Here is a 15,288-nt window from a genome sequence, read left to right as displayed (position 1 = left end):
CGCGCCGCGCCGGCACAAGGCGAGGAGGGAGCGAGGTTCCCCTGCCCCTGGGGGACCTCCATCGGGTCTGCACGAGGCCAGGAGGGGACGCATGGGTCTGAGGCAGGACCCTGCAGCTGGGCAGGGGTTGCACATGGGCAGAGAGGGGTGGGAGGATGCTCTCGGGGCATTCAGCTGGGCCGAGGGTGGCTGTGCTTTCTCCACGCTCTCCAGGTTGCTGCTCTGGGAGTGGGTGGCAGGAGCGATGCGCAGCAGCCACGCTCTGCCCCCTGCTCTCCTCTGCCTGCAGGGGGGCAGCAGGAGGAGCTGGGGGTGCAGGGGGGGCCACGCAATGCTGAGATGGGGCACCTTGGGTTGTTTTGGGGGGCAGCGGGGAGGTTAGACGCCCATGGGGGTGCTGGGGATCCGGGGGAAAGGGAAGCTCTGCGGGCATCTCCCCATCCCTCTGAAAGAACCAAGGGGCTCGGAGCAAACTGGGGACATTCAGGGCTTGGGTTCGTGTCCTGAGTGCCTCCTCCATGGGCACAGAGGAGGCGGTGAGGCCGTGGCCTCCCCTGCAGAGCTGCTCCGTCTGTGCTAGCTGGCTGCAGCCTGGCCCTGGGGACCTCCCAGCCCTCCGCTCCCCAGCCCCGTGGCTTCCAGGAGATGGCATCACTCGATCACAGATAGCAGCACCCAGTCCCTGGGAGAGCCGGGGAAATCCTGGCCGCTCTGCCCGGCCTCCTCTAGGTTTCCAGCAGGACTGCAGGACTGGAAGGGGCTCCCCGAGCTGGGGTTGGTGCTGGGGGTCTCTGGGGAGGGTGGAGAGGGCACTGCCACCTCCCCTTGTCCAGCTGGAGACCCCCAGGGGCTCTGGCAGCCCCCAAACTGCTCTCCCATGGGACCCCGGTGTGAGTGATGTCCTGCTAAACCATGCTGGGCTGAGCACCAAGGGACTCTGGACCCTTCAAATGTGGTCTTCTGGGATGCTCCTGGAGGCTGCCTGGTGAAAACCTTTAATTCGGGTGGTGTGGAGATGCCAGGGTTGGGCTGGCTCTGGGGGAAATCATCCTTCCTTGGTCTGTGGCATGGAGACAGCCGTACCGAGCCCCCGTGCTGGGGCTGGGAGGACACTGGCCACAGGGGCTCTGCAGGGCCACCTCCACCCCGGGGTGGCAAGGTCACAGGAGGCAGAGCCTGGGTGATGCCAGCTCAGGAGGGACATCCCTGCCAGCTGTAGGGGGACAGGTGAGAAGTGGCTGTGCATGCGTGCACTGAGCTCCTCAAACCACAGCAGCTTTGTCGTTTTTGTTACCATTTTCCTTCTAACCCCACAAATCTGGGAGGCAGCCCCACCCTGAAACCTCATCTCAGGCTCATAGCCACAACTGGGGAAGGCGCAGAGAGTCTGTTGGGTTATCCCCTCCTCTCAATTGCATCCAAAATCCTTTTCCCTGTTTTTTAATTTTTTTTTTTTTACTTTTTTTTTTAATTTTTATTTTTCTTTCTTTCGGTTTCTTATTGCCCAAGTCTGGGCTGTTTCAGTCGGGGAGGATGAGGACAGAGCAGCCCTTGCCCAGCAGGGATGGGGCTGTTGCAGAGCAGGGAGGTGCCGACACATCCTCCTGGCAGCCCCGGCGGGCCTGGGCTTGGGCTGAAAGTGAAAGCCCGAGCCTGCAAACGGCTGTGCCTGGAGGTTTCTCTATCAGAAAAAAAAAATGGATGGGGATTTTTTGTTCCTTTAAGACAGAAAACAGACAATAAACTCCTCTCGCTGCAGCGCTGCCAGCCCTCCCGGGCTGTGCCGGAGCCCCAGGAGGGTTGTGTTTTTGTGTTTTATGGGTTTCCTTTTTACTTCCCCTTGCAGAGCAGAGGGCAGGCCGGGAGGCTGCTCTGGGTGAGGTGTGGAAGTGGCCGTGCCCCCCAGCATGCATCCAGCTCTGTCTGTCTTGCTCTCTGGGGCTGGGCTATGGGGTTGGAGGGGTGGGCTTGCCCCCAAATGCTGTAAGAGCTGGGGGACCCAGAGCCACCCCTTCCCTCCGACCCATTTCCAAGCCAGGCAGAAGCTGGTTTGGGGAGGGAAAAGGGGGAAAGCGCCACCCCACAGCCAGGGTTTGGTGTCCCCAACATGGTTGATGGGGCCAACGCCAGGTGCAGCCCAACCTGTCCCCTGCCCGCAGCCAGGATTTAATTTGCGGGCTCAGCCCACGCCACCCCACTCCTGGGGTTACGAGTGGCGTTAGGGACAGGACGAGCTCCTTTGGGGCCTCCTCCCATGCGGTGCCGGAGGTGTTGGAGCGTCCCCAGCCCCGGCTGCTACAAAGGGACCGTGGGGACAGCGGGCTGGTGACCGCCGAGGGGACAGAGGGCCGGCGGGGTGCAGGCGGGAGGTTTGAATCGCCCCGCCGCCCGGGGTTCCTGCACTTTGAAATGCAAACCTGCCTTTCAATGCAAATGCTGCGAGAGGTTGGGCCCAATAAAAGCCTGTGGGCAGGGAGGTGCCTGGCCCCGGGACACAGCTCCCCAAGGCGCCCAGGTGAGCGTGGAGAAGGAGGGGCGGCCGCCACACCGCGACACCCGGCCCGGCACGGCGCGGCACGGCACGGCACGGCGCAGCATGAGCGCGGAGCCAGCCGGGGAAGATGTATGTAGGTTATCTTCTGGATAAGGACACCAACATGTATCCCAGCCCCGTCCGGCACCCCAGCCTCAACCTCAACCCCCAGAACTACGTGCCGGGGCCTCCCCAGTACTCGGACTTCGCCAGCTACCACCATGTGCCGGGGATTAACAGCGACCCGCACCACGGGCAGCCGGCGGCCGCCTGGGGCTCTCCCTACACCCCTGCCAAGGAGGACTGGCACTCGTACGGCACCGCCGCCGCCTCGTCCACCGCCAACCCGGGGCAGTTCGGATTCAGCCCCCCGGATTTTAACCCCATGCAGCCCCCGGGCTCTGGACTCCTGCCTCCGCCCATCAGCAGCTCGGTCCCCCAGCTGTCCCCTAACGCACAGAGGCGCACCCCCTACGAGTGGATGAGGCGCAGCATTCCCAGCACCAGCAACAGCGGTAAGGAAACCCCCAGCCCCGCACCCCGGCTCCTTCCTCTGCTCAGAGGAGCCTTCATCTTGAAGTCCTGCAGGGCTGGGTCCTGCTGCAGGGTCTGTGGCTGCAAGAGAGGGACAGAGCTTGTGTGGCCACCGAGGTGGCACGGAGTGAGGATGGGTATGGAGGGTACCAGCAGGTGGGCTGCCCTGTCCTTCCTTATCGCCAGCAGCCGGGGTTAGTGGATGGTTTCTGCCTTGCATATGGCTGGAAAGTCCCAGCCAGCCTCTGAACCATCCCTGCCCTCGCCTGCTGCTGCTGGAGAGGGCAAGCAGAGCTGGAGACCTGTGAGGCTGTGGGGTGCTCCGGCTGCAGGCAGCCCAAAAGGGGCTTTTTGGAGGAGCCCTGCCCCACCCTGCTCTGCTGGGGCACTCGTCCATGCTCCAGTTGGTGACGGACGGGCTGTTGGTGCGTGCAAGGGTGTGTGTGCAAGGCTGTGGCTGTGTGTGTGAGCAGTGATCGTGGCCGTGCACCCGGTTAAGAGGTGCAAAAGCGCATTCAGTGCAGGGTGTGCGAGGCTCTGCGTGCAAGGCACTTGTTGCACGGGGTCGGTGAGTGTGCACGGGCGATGCCACACGCCCCGTGCGCGTGCAAGGTGAGCTGGGTGCCATGCGCAGGGTGCGTGGGGGTGCTCAGGGTGCTGCGTGCCGTGGGTGCGGGTGTCCCCGCTCCTGTGCCTGGCACCGGGTGGCCCCGCTGTCCCCGTGTCCTGTCCCCGGGGTCCTGTCCCCACTGAACTCCTGACCCGGGGCAGGAGGGGGGGGAAGTGTCTGGGCCCCTGCAGCCCCCTGCCCGCAGGCCGCCCCGCTGCCCACTTCAAAGGCGGTGGGCAGTCACCCCTCGGGGCCAGCCCAAATTGACAAGGCTTCGCTTTGTCATGGAGATGCTGGCCGGCTCCTTTGGCAGCGAGGTGAGGTGTGGGGGGCCCTTTGTCCTGCCCTGCCCGTGCCCTTTCATGTTCCCCTCCAGGGTTCCCAGCCCAGCCTGGCCAAACCACCACCCTGTCCCTCGCCATGGCTCCCAGATTAAAAATGCACATCGAGGTGCAAAATGTCCCTGTTTTAGGCTTGCTTCTGGTTCCCCACCATCACCATGTGGGGCTGGCCCATGCATGGTGCTGGGGCCATGATGGCCAAGATCCATTCAGAGGCTGTGTGGTGCCAAGGGGCTCAGCCCAGAGGTGTTTGGGGTCTCCCTGCGTGGAAAACTGCTCCGTGGCTGCACTTGGTGCATGGTGGGGTTGGGATCGGGGCTGTCCCGGAGGGAGCAGGGGCTGTGATGGGCAGGCAGAGCATCCCGGGGGTGCAAACAGCTAACGCCAGACTGCAAGCAGGAGGGGAGAGGCAGGCTGGTATTTCCTGGCCTGTTTTAAGCTCTGAATATACTTATTTAGGAAGAATGGCCCCCTCCTTCTAGGCAGTGAATGGGACCCCACAGCTTCTGCAGGTTCTGTTGGTCTGAATTCATGTGTATTTTTAGAGAGAGGTGGGAGAGGAGATGAAAAAATGAAAGTGGGGAGAAAAGAGATCAGCACTCTCCTCCTCTGGATCAAGGGACTGACAGACCGGGGGCTTGAAAGTGCCCCTTGATTGAGTTATGTGGCAAGTGAGTGATTGAATTCTGCAAAAATCAGCCGCTGCTGAGTTGGTATCTCTGAGATTGAACACATACAAAGGAACAAATAAACCAGCCATCATCATGTAGAGCAGGATCAGTCCCAGCGAGCAGGGCAGCAGAGCAAAACCCCCCTGGGTTGGACGGGCACCTTCAGCAAATGCCCTCCCCGGGGGGTTCTCTCCCTTTAGAGTAAGGCAGCGAGCTGCAAGTGCTGCGGACGCTTTTCTCCATAAAGCTTGAAAATGAGCAGAGCAGAGATGGGTTTGACATAGATAAAGGTGAGACTCGGGAATGAATTGTTTTATTGAAATCAATAAACTGAGCATTAATCAGCCTGGATGGATTAACTGCCCCTCTCACCGCTGTGGGAATAGGAAACGAATACGCGTCCCTTCTTGCTATAAATATCAAGAGTTTCTGTGCGAACGCCGTAAATCATAATACTTCAGAGGGCTGTAAATTGCAGCTCCCTCTCCGTCTTCCCTTGTATAAACAGCCATCGGCTGCAGTTTGCAGGCTCTGGGGAAGGAGCTGTGCCTTGCTGAGAGGCGACTTCACACACGGCCTGAGTGTGCCGGGGGTCCTGCACGCACGGAGCAGAGCCTGAGAAAAATCGGAGAGAAATCTCCCAGCGTCAGGCTTACGGGGTGCAGAATCGATATACCTCTTGCTAAATACCTGAGCTAGCCACGGCAGAGGGCAAAACCCAGCCTGGGGAACAGCAGCAGCAGGGGCTGTGATGCAGGGCTCTCGAAATCAGGAATTAGAGCGAACAAGGCCTCCCCAGCCCTCCTTTTCTTTCCCGAGCATCACCTCCTTTTCTGCTCATAAAATCTTCACGAGCGGAGTGTCAAAGCCTCGCGCTTCCTCCTTATTCACAATTATTTGCAAACTTCCTTGTGAATTGCACCCCTGCTCTATAAAAAGCTCAGGAAGGTGCTGGAAGTGGCAGCGCGCTGAACTTTGAAGTTCACCCCCTGCTCGTTAGTTATGTAAATGCCCGGGTGCTGCCGCGGGGCCGGCCTTTAGGTCACTAATGGAGCTGGTTGCAGCTAAATATTGCAAGTGAAAGTGCGCCCAGGGCATCCCCGGGGAGCTGGAGATGCTTGGGGCGGCACGGTGTGGGTGCCCGTGGTGTGGTGCCCGTGGTGCCCAGGCGGAGAGCAGATGAGGATGCTCTGAGCACGAGCAGGGTTCAACCTGCTGGGCGTGCAGTCTTCAATTCCAACTCCATTCTCTGTTTCCAGCTCCCTTTTCCTTGTTCAGCTCTAGGGAGATCTCTGAAAGCTGAAGGCAACACTAAAACCCCCATGAATGAGATGCAGCAGCCCTGCGCAGGCAGGATTCGTGTTGGCAAGGGAGGCCCCTGCATGGGTTCTCCTGTAGGCCCCCAATTTTGGGATGTGGCTGCTCCCCACGAAATCCTTTGCTCCCCCGTGTCACCCAGAGTGCCTGCATGCCGCTGGGGGCCCCACCGATCTTCTCCCCTTGAATTATTAACCCACAACCTGCTCCTGGCCTCCGCTGGGGTTTGCTGAATGCTTAGCTGGCCAAGGTACAGGCGGCTCAAACTTTCCTAGAATCGACTTTCCTTGAACAAAAAGGGCTTCCCTGGAGCACTGGAGGTCCCTACGTGCTGGGCCGGGCTGCCTAATACCCCGGGATTAGCCGAGGGACACTTAAACCCCCTGGCCAATGGAGATATTTCCTGCGGGGGACCCTTCAAGGACACCCGCTTGGGCGCTGTTAGCTTTGCGATTGCTTGGATAAGGGGGACGGATCCTTCCCCGGAGCTGAGGCCGTGAAGGGGGAGAGGGTCCAAGGCTGTGTCACCTGCCCCGTGAAGCTCTGGAGGAACTGAGCAGGGCTCGGACCCGTGCCATGGGGGCGATGCTCCGTGCTGGCACCCTCGCGGCGCGGTCTTTGACCCCGCGCAGGAGCCTGCCCGGCGGCGCTCGTAAAACCGAGGAGCAGCCCCAGGAATGTGCCCGTTGCCAAAATAAAGGCTTGAATCACCGCAGCCCCAACGCCCAGCCTCGGGCTGCTGCTCTGTGGCCAAGGGCTGGGATGGGGACGTGTGGCTGCCACCGGCACCCTGCCCGGCCGGGGCCAGCCTGCGCTCCCCTGCTCTGCTCTGCGCTCCCCACACCCAGCTCTGCCCCGGCCGCTTCTGCTCCTTCCCAGCTTCACCACCCCTGTTTGGCTGTGCCCTGGGCTTTGCTCCTGGCTTTGCCAGCCCCCAAACCCTGGTATACAGCCCCTGTTTGTATTCATAGCAAAGCCACAGGGCTTTTTTGGAAGCGCCGAGCTCGATCCCCTGCACGCAAAGGCTACAAAACCATCGGGATGCATGCGCGTGGTTTTGTAACCGAAACACTTCCAGTGCTCGACCTATCGAGTCAAATGAGATTTTATTGCGGGAGGGGTGGCCGTGGCAGCATTGCTGCTTCCTCTGAAGTTTGGCACCAGGAAGAACTCCCCGGCGTGGTTCGGTGTTGGCTCGGGGAGGGCTGTGGGTATGGCTGAGCCCTGCCTGCAGCCCAGCAGCTCGGAAATCGGGATCCACGTGGCCGTGTCCTTCCTGGGATGGGTGGGATAGGGCTGGGAATATGGCAGGGAATGGTAAGGCTCGTGAACCCCGTGCTGGTCCCAGCACCAGGGGTCCTGCGGGCATTTAACCCCCCGGCACAGGGCTCTGGGTGGCTCCTGAGTGTGTGCAGGGGGTGCTCAGCCCCTTCTGCAGGCAGTGCAGGCTTCGGAGCTGCCATTTCCAGCAGGTTTGGGGACAGTGAGATGTGCCGGGCGGTCTGTCCCCAGCATCAGCACAAAGGGCTGTGGTCGCCTCTGCTCGGCAGAGGGAGCATCGGCCCCTCCGTGCAGCACAGCTGGGGCACAGCTGGCTGCTGGGTGAGCTCCAGCTGGGAGGGAGCTGAGCGTTAGGAGCTGATCCCAACCCTTGTCCCAGGGTATCTGTCACGGGGCAATGCTGTGCCGGCTGCCCTCTCTCTGCATTTTCCCCTTCTGGAGCTGTAGGAGGGTGGAGGGAGGGTTTATGCTCCCCAGGGGGCTCACGGCTCTGACCCTGGGGCTCCATTTGGGTTTGGCATTGCTTCCGTGCCTCAGTTTCCCCATCCATAGCTCTGCCTTGGCTACATCAGGGCAGAGGGAAGGTTTTCATTAAGGCTTTCACTGGGGAGAGATGCAGCACCCGCTTTCCTAGGATGGGGGGGATTTTATCCCCTTTGCAAACAGATGCTGCTCCAGAAAAAAAAGCAGCTGGATCACCAAGTGAAAGCTCCTTCCCGGGTGATGGGACTCTCGCCCACGACGTTTTTTCCCCGTGTTTCTCCAAGCCACCTCAGGGCAGCCCAATTTTTTTACGCCAGTCATGCGAGGAGTGTCTGTGCAGCAGGGCGTGCAAAGCCTCGCGGCGCCGGCTCCGTCCCCGCCAGCACCTCCCGTGCAAAGAGCCCTGCAAGGCGCCTGGCACCCAGACCGGCACGTGCCCGTGTCCCCAGGCCTCGGGGACCTCTGCTGATGCAGCGGCGAGCTCTCATCTCCTCGGCTCCAGCAAGGGGCTGCCGTACCCCTGCTTGCTGCGTGCTGCCCTGATCGGAGCCCTGATGGCTGCGGCACTGCTCGGGGCTCGCAGCCGCCGCAATTTGGAGCTGCTTTGACCTGTGAAATGGAGACCTTTGGGAAACGGTGCAGGGCTCTGCTCCTCCCTGGTCTGAGCTCAGCTGTTCAGAGCTCAGAGTTGCTCCACGCCAGCCTTAAAACACCCCCTGCCTATCTGTTTGGGTGCAGCTTCTTGCCGAAAGCCATCGCTTGGGCAGGCTGGGGCTGGAGAGTGCCTTCCATAGCCCGGTGGGTGCAGAGCTGGGGATGAACAGTGCAGGGCTGGGGCTTGGTTTTCCCTTCCTCTGCCCTGCTCTGGAGGCAGGGAAGCAACAACCCCGTGTCACCAGGGCTACGTGACCCCGACCTGTGCGTCCCAGAGGTGCCCCAGTGCCGTGGTGCAGCGCGGGGATCTCCAGGTCCCCATCCCCGTCCCCAAGGCTGCCCTCGGGACAGGCTGAGGGCTGGGGGTCTCCCCCAGCGCGTGTGCGAGTGCATGTGCGTGCACGCTCAGGAGTGTGTCCTCCGGGGCCTGTGCAGCGTGTTAAAGCCATTCCCTTATCTAATCGTGGCTCAGGTGAGCGCTATTAGGGTTACACATTAACAGCAGTAACGATGCCCTCTCCCCTTGAAGCCACGGGCCCTGCCTTGATCCCAGTGCTGAAACCTTTCCCACTAGCCCCGTGGATGTCTTGATTTGGCTGCCCCAGCTGCTCTTTGGGCTGGTCTTTTGGGGACGAGAAGGGTGAATGCACAATGGGGCTGGGCAGACTGGTGGCAGGAGAGGGGAAGATGCTTTGTGGGACCTCAAGGAGCAATCCAGGCTCCCTGCACCCCCTGTCCCGTCCGTGCTCCCTCCAGCAGCCAGGGGCTGTGCCACAGACCCGGGACAACCCCATCCACCTCCACTGGGTCCACTGGATAAAGGCTGGGGGCTGCCCCATCCCTCTGCCCCCGAGCTCCCCACGGCGGCACTGGGGCACGAGGGGACCCCGTTCAGAGTGAACTGGCTCGGCCCAAATTTCCTCTTTCCTTTCACAGGGCCATAAAAGGGCCGCCGAGGGAGAGCTAAGCGCAACTCCGCATTGACATTCAAGGGGGCTGCATTATTCATTGTCAACAGTATTCCTTGCAAATCCTTTTCTTTTCCTTGTGAATCACCCACGATACATTCCTGAGTTCAGCAAACATCGCCGATTAGTCGAGGTGAATGACTCCATCTCTGGCTTGGCTGCGTTTGCTCCCCAATTTTTGGCACGGGGGAAGGAGCGGGGCAGAGCCGGGAACCTGACAGGGATGAGCAACCAAGAGGGAATAAAAAAAAATGGTCTGTGACGGATCTATTTGTGGCTGCAGCAGGAAATAATAATTCCTGCTAAAATTTCTGGCATATGCGGTATCCACAAACCACCTTATTTCTGTATTCTTTATTTTAGCTGTCAATTCCGTTGCTTCTCAGCTGTTTTATTTTATTTTTTCCACCGAGCAGTGGCATTCAAATAGTAATATTGCAAATAAGATGCTCGCTTTTCAGTTATTATCTCTCCTGAAAAGGTTTTGCTTTCAGAAGAAAAAGAAAAAAACTCTATGAGAAAACAGATATCTCGTAGGATTCCCTGAGGCTGGCGCAGCCAGAGGGGGTGTGTGGTTTCTCAGGGAGCTGCTCACTATGTGTAAATTTAATTTACGTTGTAACCCCCCTGGGAATCGCTCTGCTGGCAAATTTGGGATGCAAGAGCCCCGTGTGTGTGTGCTGGGGGGCGGCGAGGGGCTGCCTGCACGTTCCCTGCTTCCCATCCCCTCCAGGATGCTTAGAAATGAAACGGAGCTGGTTCATGGGCAGATCTCCAGGCTGGGAGGGAAGGTGTTTCTGTGTGGAGTCTCTGATGTCTAATAACATTGAGTCGGAGTCTCTGTGGGAGTGCAGCTTCGCTCCACTGTGCCCAAACCTGGGGGAACCCAAGAACGGAGCTCTCCGGGTTTTTCCTCTTTTCCTTTCCGTGATCCGTGGGCCTTGAAGTGGTGGCACCGTGGGCATGGGCTCCGTGGCAAAGAGCTGTGCTCCCCGCAGCCCTCCCAGGCTGGATGTGTGCAGGCTGCCTGTGCTCTGGGTGCTCAGCCCGGGGCTGCAGCACTGCTCCTTTTGGGGATGGCACATCGTGGCACGTGGGATTTACAGCCCATCCTCTTGGGATGCAGCTGAACCCCTCCTGCCCTTCCCACCGAGCCACTTCCCCTGCCCCAAGGCACTTTCCAACACAGAGAAACACCCTGCTGTTACCCAGGGTGGGTGTCAGATCCCATAGGAACCCCCAACTCTCTCGCCCCATGGTCCTAGATCATCACCACGTTGCTCCAGAGCTACCCGTGGGGTTGCGCAGCTCCCCCATGCTCTTAGGGATGCTCCTGGCCCCCCCCAGCCCCTCTTGGCTCACCCCGGCTCTGCTTCCTCTGCCAGGGAAGACCAGGACGAAGGACAAATACCGCGTGGTGTACACGGACCACCAGCGCCTGGAGCTGGAGAAGGAGTTCCACTACAGCCGCTACATCACCATCCGCCGCAAGGCCGAGCTGGCCGCTGCCCTGGGGCTCACTGAGCGGCAGGTCAGTGCTGAAATGGGGAAAAAATGGTGGAATTGGGGCTGGGAGAGGGCAGCGTTGCTCCCACCCAGCTTCCAGCCCCTGGGATTTCCATCCCCTGGCCTCGGGGTGCTTGTCCTCAGCTGCGTCCCCTCCTCTGCACGGCTCTCGGTGTCTCTCCGCAGGTGAAAATCTGGTTCCAGAACCGGCGGGCGAAGGAGCGGAAGGTGAACAAGAAGAAGATGCAGCAGCAGAGCCAGCCCACCAGCACCACCACGCCGACCCCCCCGGCCGTGGGCACGCCGGGGCCCATGGGTGCCCTGTGCGGCAGCAGCGCCCCGAGCCTCGTCTCCTCGTCGCCGCTGACCATCAAGGAGGAATTCATGCCTTAGCCCCCTCCGCCAGCTCCGGACACCGAGAGATAAGCACCACGGGTCGCCGTGCTCCGAGGAGGGACGGTCCCTGCCCAAAGACCCACCCCCTGTCCCCGGCTGTGCTCGGGGGCAGCCAGCGAGGCTGGGCCAGGTGGCACCGTCGCCTTCCCGAGGGGCTGGTGGGCTCGGTCCCGCACACAAACCGTGGGTTAGGTCGTGCTGCTCTCCCCGGGGGCAACGCGCTGCTCTGGGCTCTGCCGTAGCCCCCAGGACGATCGCAGAGCCAGCAGGACGGGCGTGAGGTGGTGGTGGAGGATGGCTTTATGGGGTGATCCAGCTGCCTGCTGCTTTTGGGGGTGGTTGGAGCAAGACTGAACTAGAGGAAAGGTTTGGCTGGACTCGAGGCAGAACAAATCTCAGCTGGGCTGCAGGATCTGCCCACGGCAGAGTGAGATGGATGGTGTGAGCCATGCAGGACCCTCGTGTGGGGTCTGAGGAGGAACAGGGGCTCCTCCAAACCTGGGAGACGGCAGCGAGCTGCAGCATGACCTGGGCGAGTGCCCCCCGTGTCCCCCAGCCACCACGCCTGCGTCCCCAGCTCCATCCCTGTGGCCACAAAGAGCCACCAGGAGACGTGCTGGACCTCCACCCCGTAACTGAACCACCCTGCTGAGGTCTGAGACCACCCTCCACGGTGGGAAGGACAAGAAGAAGAAGGTTTGCCATCAGGACAGGGCAGAGGAGCCAGCCCCAGGGGCCAAACGCCGACCCCCAGCATCGCAGAGCCTTGCACCGAGCTGCGCTCACTGCAGCCCCATGGCACGGGAGCAGAGCATCTTCACCAGCAGGACATCTGATGGGGTTGGGGGGAGAAACGTGGATGGGACCGAGCCCTCAGACCCTGGCACAGCCCCGTGCTGCTGCACCAAGGCGTTGCATCAGCCACATCCACCAGAGCCACCGCTGGGGCTGTCGTGGGGAGAGGAAGGGCCGGCGGTGCGAGGTGAAGGAGAGCTTCCAGGACAGAGGGGCAGTTTTCTTGTAACCCACAGGACTTGGGATTTTGTTCTCCCTGTCACCCTGCATGCACTGCACCACCTCTTGCCCCCTGTATGCCCAAGGCCAGTAACCAATGTCCTTTTATTTCCTGCTGGAAAACTGCAGCTAAAATGCCCTTCATCCCACTGCCTCCTGGGATCCGTATGAGCCCAGCTGATGTACCGCCCAGTTTTGGATTCCCCAAGGTGTGCAGCTTCCCAAGACCAAGGTGAGGGTGCAGGGGCCCCGTTTGCCCTTTCCCAGCACTGTCCTCCCAACCCCAGCAGGGACGAGAGATGTCCCCAGCACTGCCCATGCACCGAGCCCCCTGCCCACCCCCAGCCCCTTCTGGCCCAGAGATCAGTGTCCGGGGGTGCTGTGGCTCTTGCAGGACCCCGTGGGTCCCTGCAGTCCCGCTGTGCCCACAGCCCCTCTCCAGCTCACGTAGGATTTACACCTCCCCTCTGTGGGGACACCTCCCTGGGGCCACCACTGCCAGCCCGGCGGTGAGGACGAACCCCGGCACTGGCTGGGGACTTCGGCTCACGGCTCGTGTATATAAAGCAGAACTGCTTTTCCTTTTTATTTTTTAGGCATCGGTAAAAATAAAAACAAGCAGGAATCCTGCGTGCTCTAGATGCGTTGCTGCTTCCTTGCACCCCGGGCGCTGCTGCGGCAGGGCAGGGATGTGGCTGCGGGGACAAACCCGCACCGATGTCCCCAAATGGTGCCAAAAAAGTGGGGAGCACAGGGACAGAGGCCTGGGTGCAGCAGCCTGGCCCCGTGGGCTAGTGGCACCATGACATGTGCCCGGCACGAGGGAGGCACGGGTGGCATGGGGTGGCCACGTCCCGTCCCATGGCCACGGTGGGGGTGTCCGTGCCGGGGGCGTCCGGGGGAAAGGGTGAGGCCGGGCCTGGCTGCTGGAGGCCAAAGAACAAGGCCGGCTGCCCACGGACGTGGCCGCCGCCGATTGGCGCCTCCCGGCCTCTAATCTCGTTTTATGGCTGTTGACGGGCTGAATATCCTCCTTGTCCGAGAAGAGCAAACAGAGAACGAGGATGTGAGATAGCGCCTGGGACAGCTGGCATCGGTGCCCGGCCGTGATGGAGCGGGCATGGGTGGGCCCGGCCCGGGCACTGCTGGCTTTGCCATCCTCTCCCTTCCTCGTGCTGCCATCACCTCTCCATCCCAGCCACATCCCAGCCGTCCTGCAGGGCACCGAGAAAGGGGCTGTCTTCAAATCCCTGCCCAAAATTGCTCCTCCAGCCCCAAAACGTGCCGGGAGGAGGCAGGGATGTGCCCGGGCAGGGAAGGTGGATGTGGAGGGACATCTGGTGCGGGATAAAGTCCTCCTGGGCAGAGCAGATGGAGGAGCAGAGGCAGGATGAGGTGGATTTGCAGGGAGAAAGACAGAGCAAAGGGTTTTTTTCCTGACCTTACAGGAGTGGCAGCACCCACTGCTCGCCCTGCTGAGCTGGGCTCACTGGCACGGCGTCAGGGTGCCCGGCACATCCCTCTGTGTGCCCTGCAACAAGGGGACACGGGGTTTTGGTAGCTAAAAGGCCGGGGAGGCAACGGGGACGGAGCTGGTGCCACAAGGGAGAAGGGAAGGGAGTGGAAGGGAGGGGACGGGCTGCCTGCCCAAAGGGCTGCGCCCTGCTGGGCGCCAGGGTGCCCACGGGAGGGTGCGGGCAGAGGGAAGATGCTCTGCCACCGCCCCGGAGAAGCTCCCGGTACCGTTGACAGGATGAAATTCCAACCGATACCCTAATCAGGTGCCTGCCTGTTTGCACAGCAGGGTAAAAGTCCAGCGAGCCGCGGGGCTGTGCCCTTGGGTTGCTGCTGCCTGTGTGTGCTCAGGGAGCAGGCGCTGGCGGGAAGGGGCCATAAATGCACCCACACGCCCTGCACCCCTTCCCCCAACACACACACACACCCCTCGGCTGCTGACGGAAGGCATCTGCCGCGTCCCTGCTCCCCTGTCCTCCCCTGCCTCCCTCCAGCCACCATTTCATCAGGGCTGCGGGGTCACCGTGTCCCCGCTGGTCCCCGTGTCCCCACTGGCTTTGGCACCCAAAGCTCCTGGCCGTGCATCACCCTGATGGTCAGCCCCCTGGCAGGTGACAGGCACATTTTTAGCACCCCGGCAGCCACCTTTGGGGTTGCACAGCCCTACACAGCACCGCAGCTTTATGGGGACAGCGGGTGGCACTGCCGAGGGACCCCGGGGACTGTCCCCAGCAAGCCCCCGCGGTTTCTTCCCACTCCTTCCTCTGCGCTTCCCGCTGGCTCCCACTGCCTGGCCGCACCCCTCCTTGGAGAAATCTTGCAATAATCTTCAAAATAAGGCCACGCACAGCAGGTGGCTGGCAGCGCAGCAGCCTCCGGCGTGGCACATTTCCCGGTGCTGACGAACGGGAGCACCGCGGCGGCTGCTGCCTTCCCCGTGCCCCACGGAGCAGATCCGGGCACGGCCCCGTCCTGCTGCCAGGCACCTCCCCAGGCACTGCTGGGCTGCGAGCAGGGTGGGCAGGGGGCTTCCCCATGCCAGGGGGCTGCTTTTTCCCTTCCCACTGGTGCCCATCAGGCACAGCATCGGGCTGGAGAGGTGCGTGCGCTCCCCAGTGCCAGGTCCTAGGTACTGGGCACAGCAGCACAGTGCTGCCTCTGCCTGAGCTCCCCCGGGGTTGCTGGGGTCCCCAGGGCAGGCTGCTCCTCCTGGGAGCTCCCCCTGGTTCCTGCTGCCTCTCACAGGTGCTGTGGCACAGGGTGGGTCTCCAAGTGGCTCTGGGGTGATGCCAGGCTTGAGTCAGCTCTGAAATGAGAAGCTGGAGCACCCCAGGTGCCCACAATGTGTATCTACACCCTGCTGGCCCAGGGATGGAGAGCTGGTGGCCCTAGCACAGCAGCACCAGCCGAACCCCAAAATGGAGCTCCAGGCACAGAGCATCCCACAGGCAGCCATGTCAGTGCA

At 61.3% G+C, this 15,288-nt stretch overlaps 1 protein-coding gene across 1 annotated transcript; it reads left to right on the top strand.

Moving 5' to 3' along the window:
• The first annotated feature begins 2,621 nt into the window (after positions 1–2,621).
• CDX1 (caudal type homeobox 1) lies at positions 2,622–11,291 on the top strand. Its single transcript, XM_032197205.1, has 3 exons — positions 2,622–3,048; positions 10,778–10,923; positions 11,085–11,291. The coding sequence occupies exons 1-3, from the start codon at positions 2,622–2,624 to the stop codon at positions 11,289–11,291; spliced, it is 780 nt and encodes a 259-aa protein (XP_032053096.1).
• The last annotated feature ends 3,997 nt before the right edge of the window (positions 11,292–15,288 follow it).

The sequence above is a fragment of the Aythya fuligula genome, chromosome 14, assembly GCF_009819795.1.
Source record: "Aythya fuligula isolate bAytFul2 chromosome 14, bAytFul2.pri, whole genome shotgun sequence".
Lineage (NCBI taxonomy): Eukaryota > Metazoa > Chordata > Aves > Anseriformes > Anatidae > Aythya > Aythya fuligula.
This window is presented reverse-complemented; position numbering and strand designations above follow the sequence as displayed.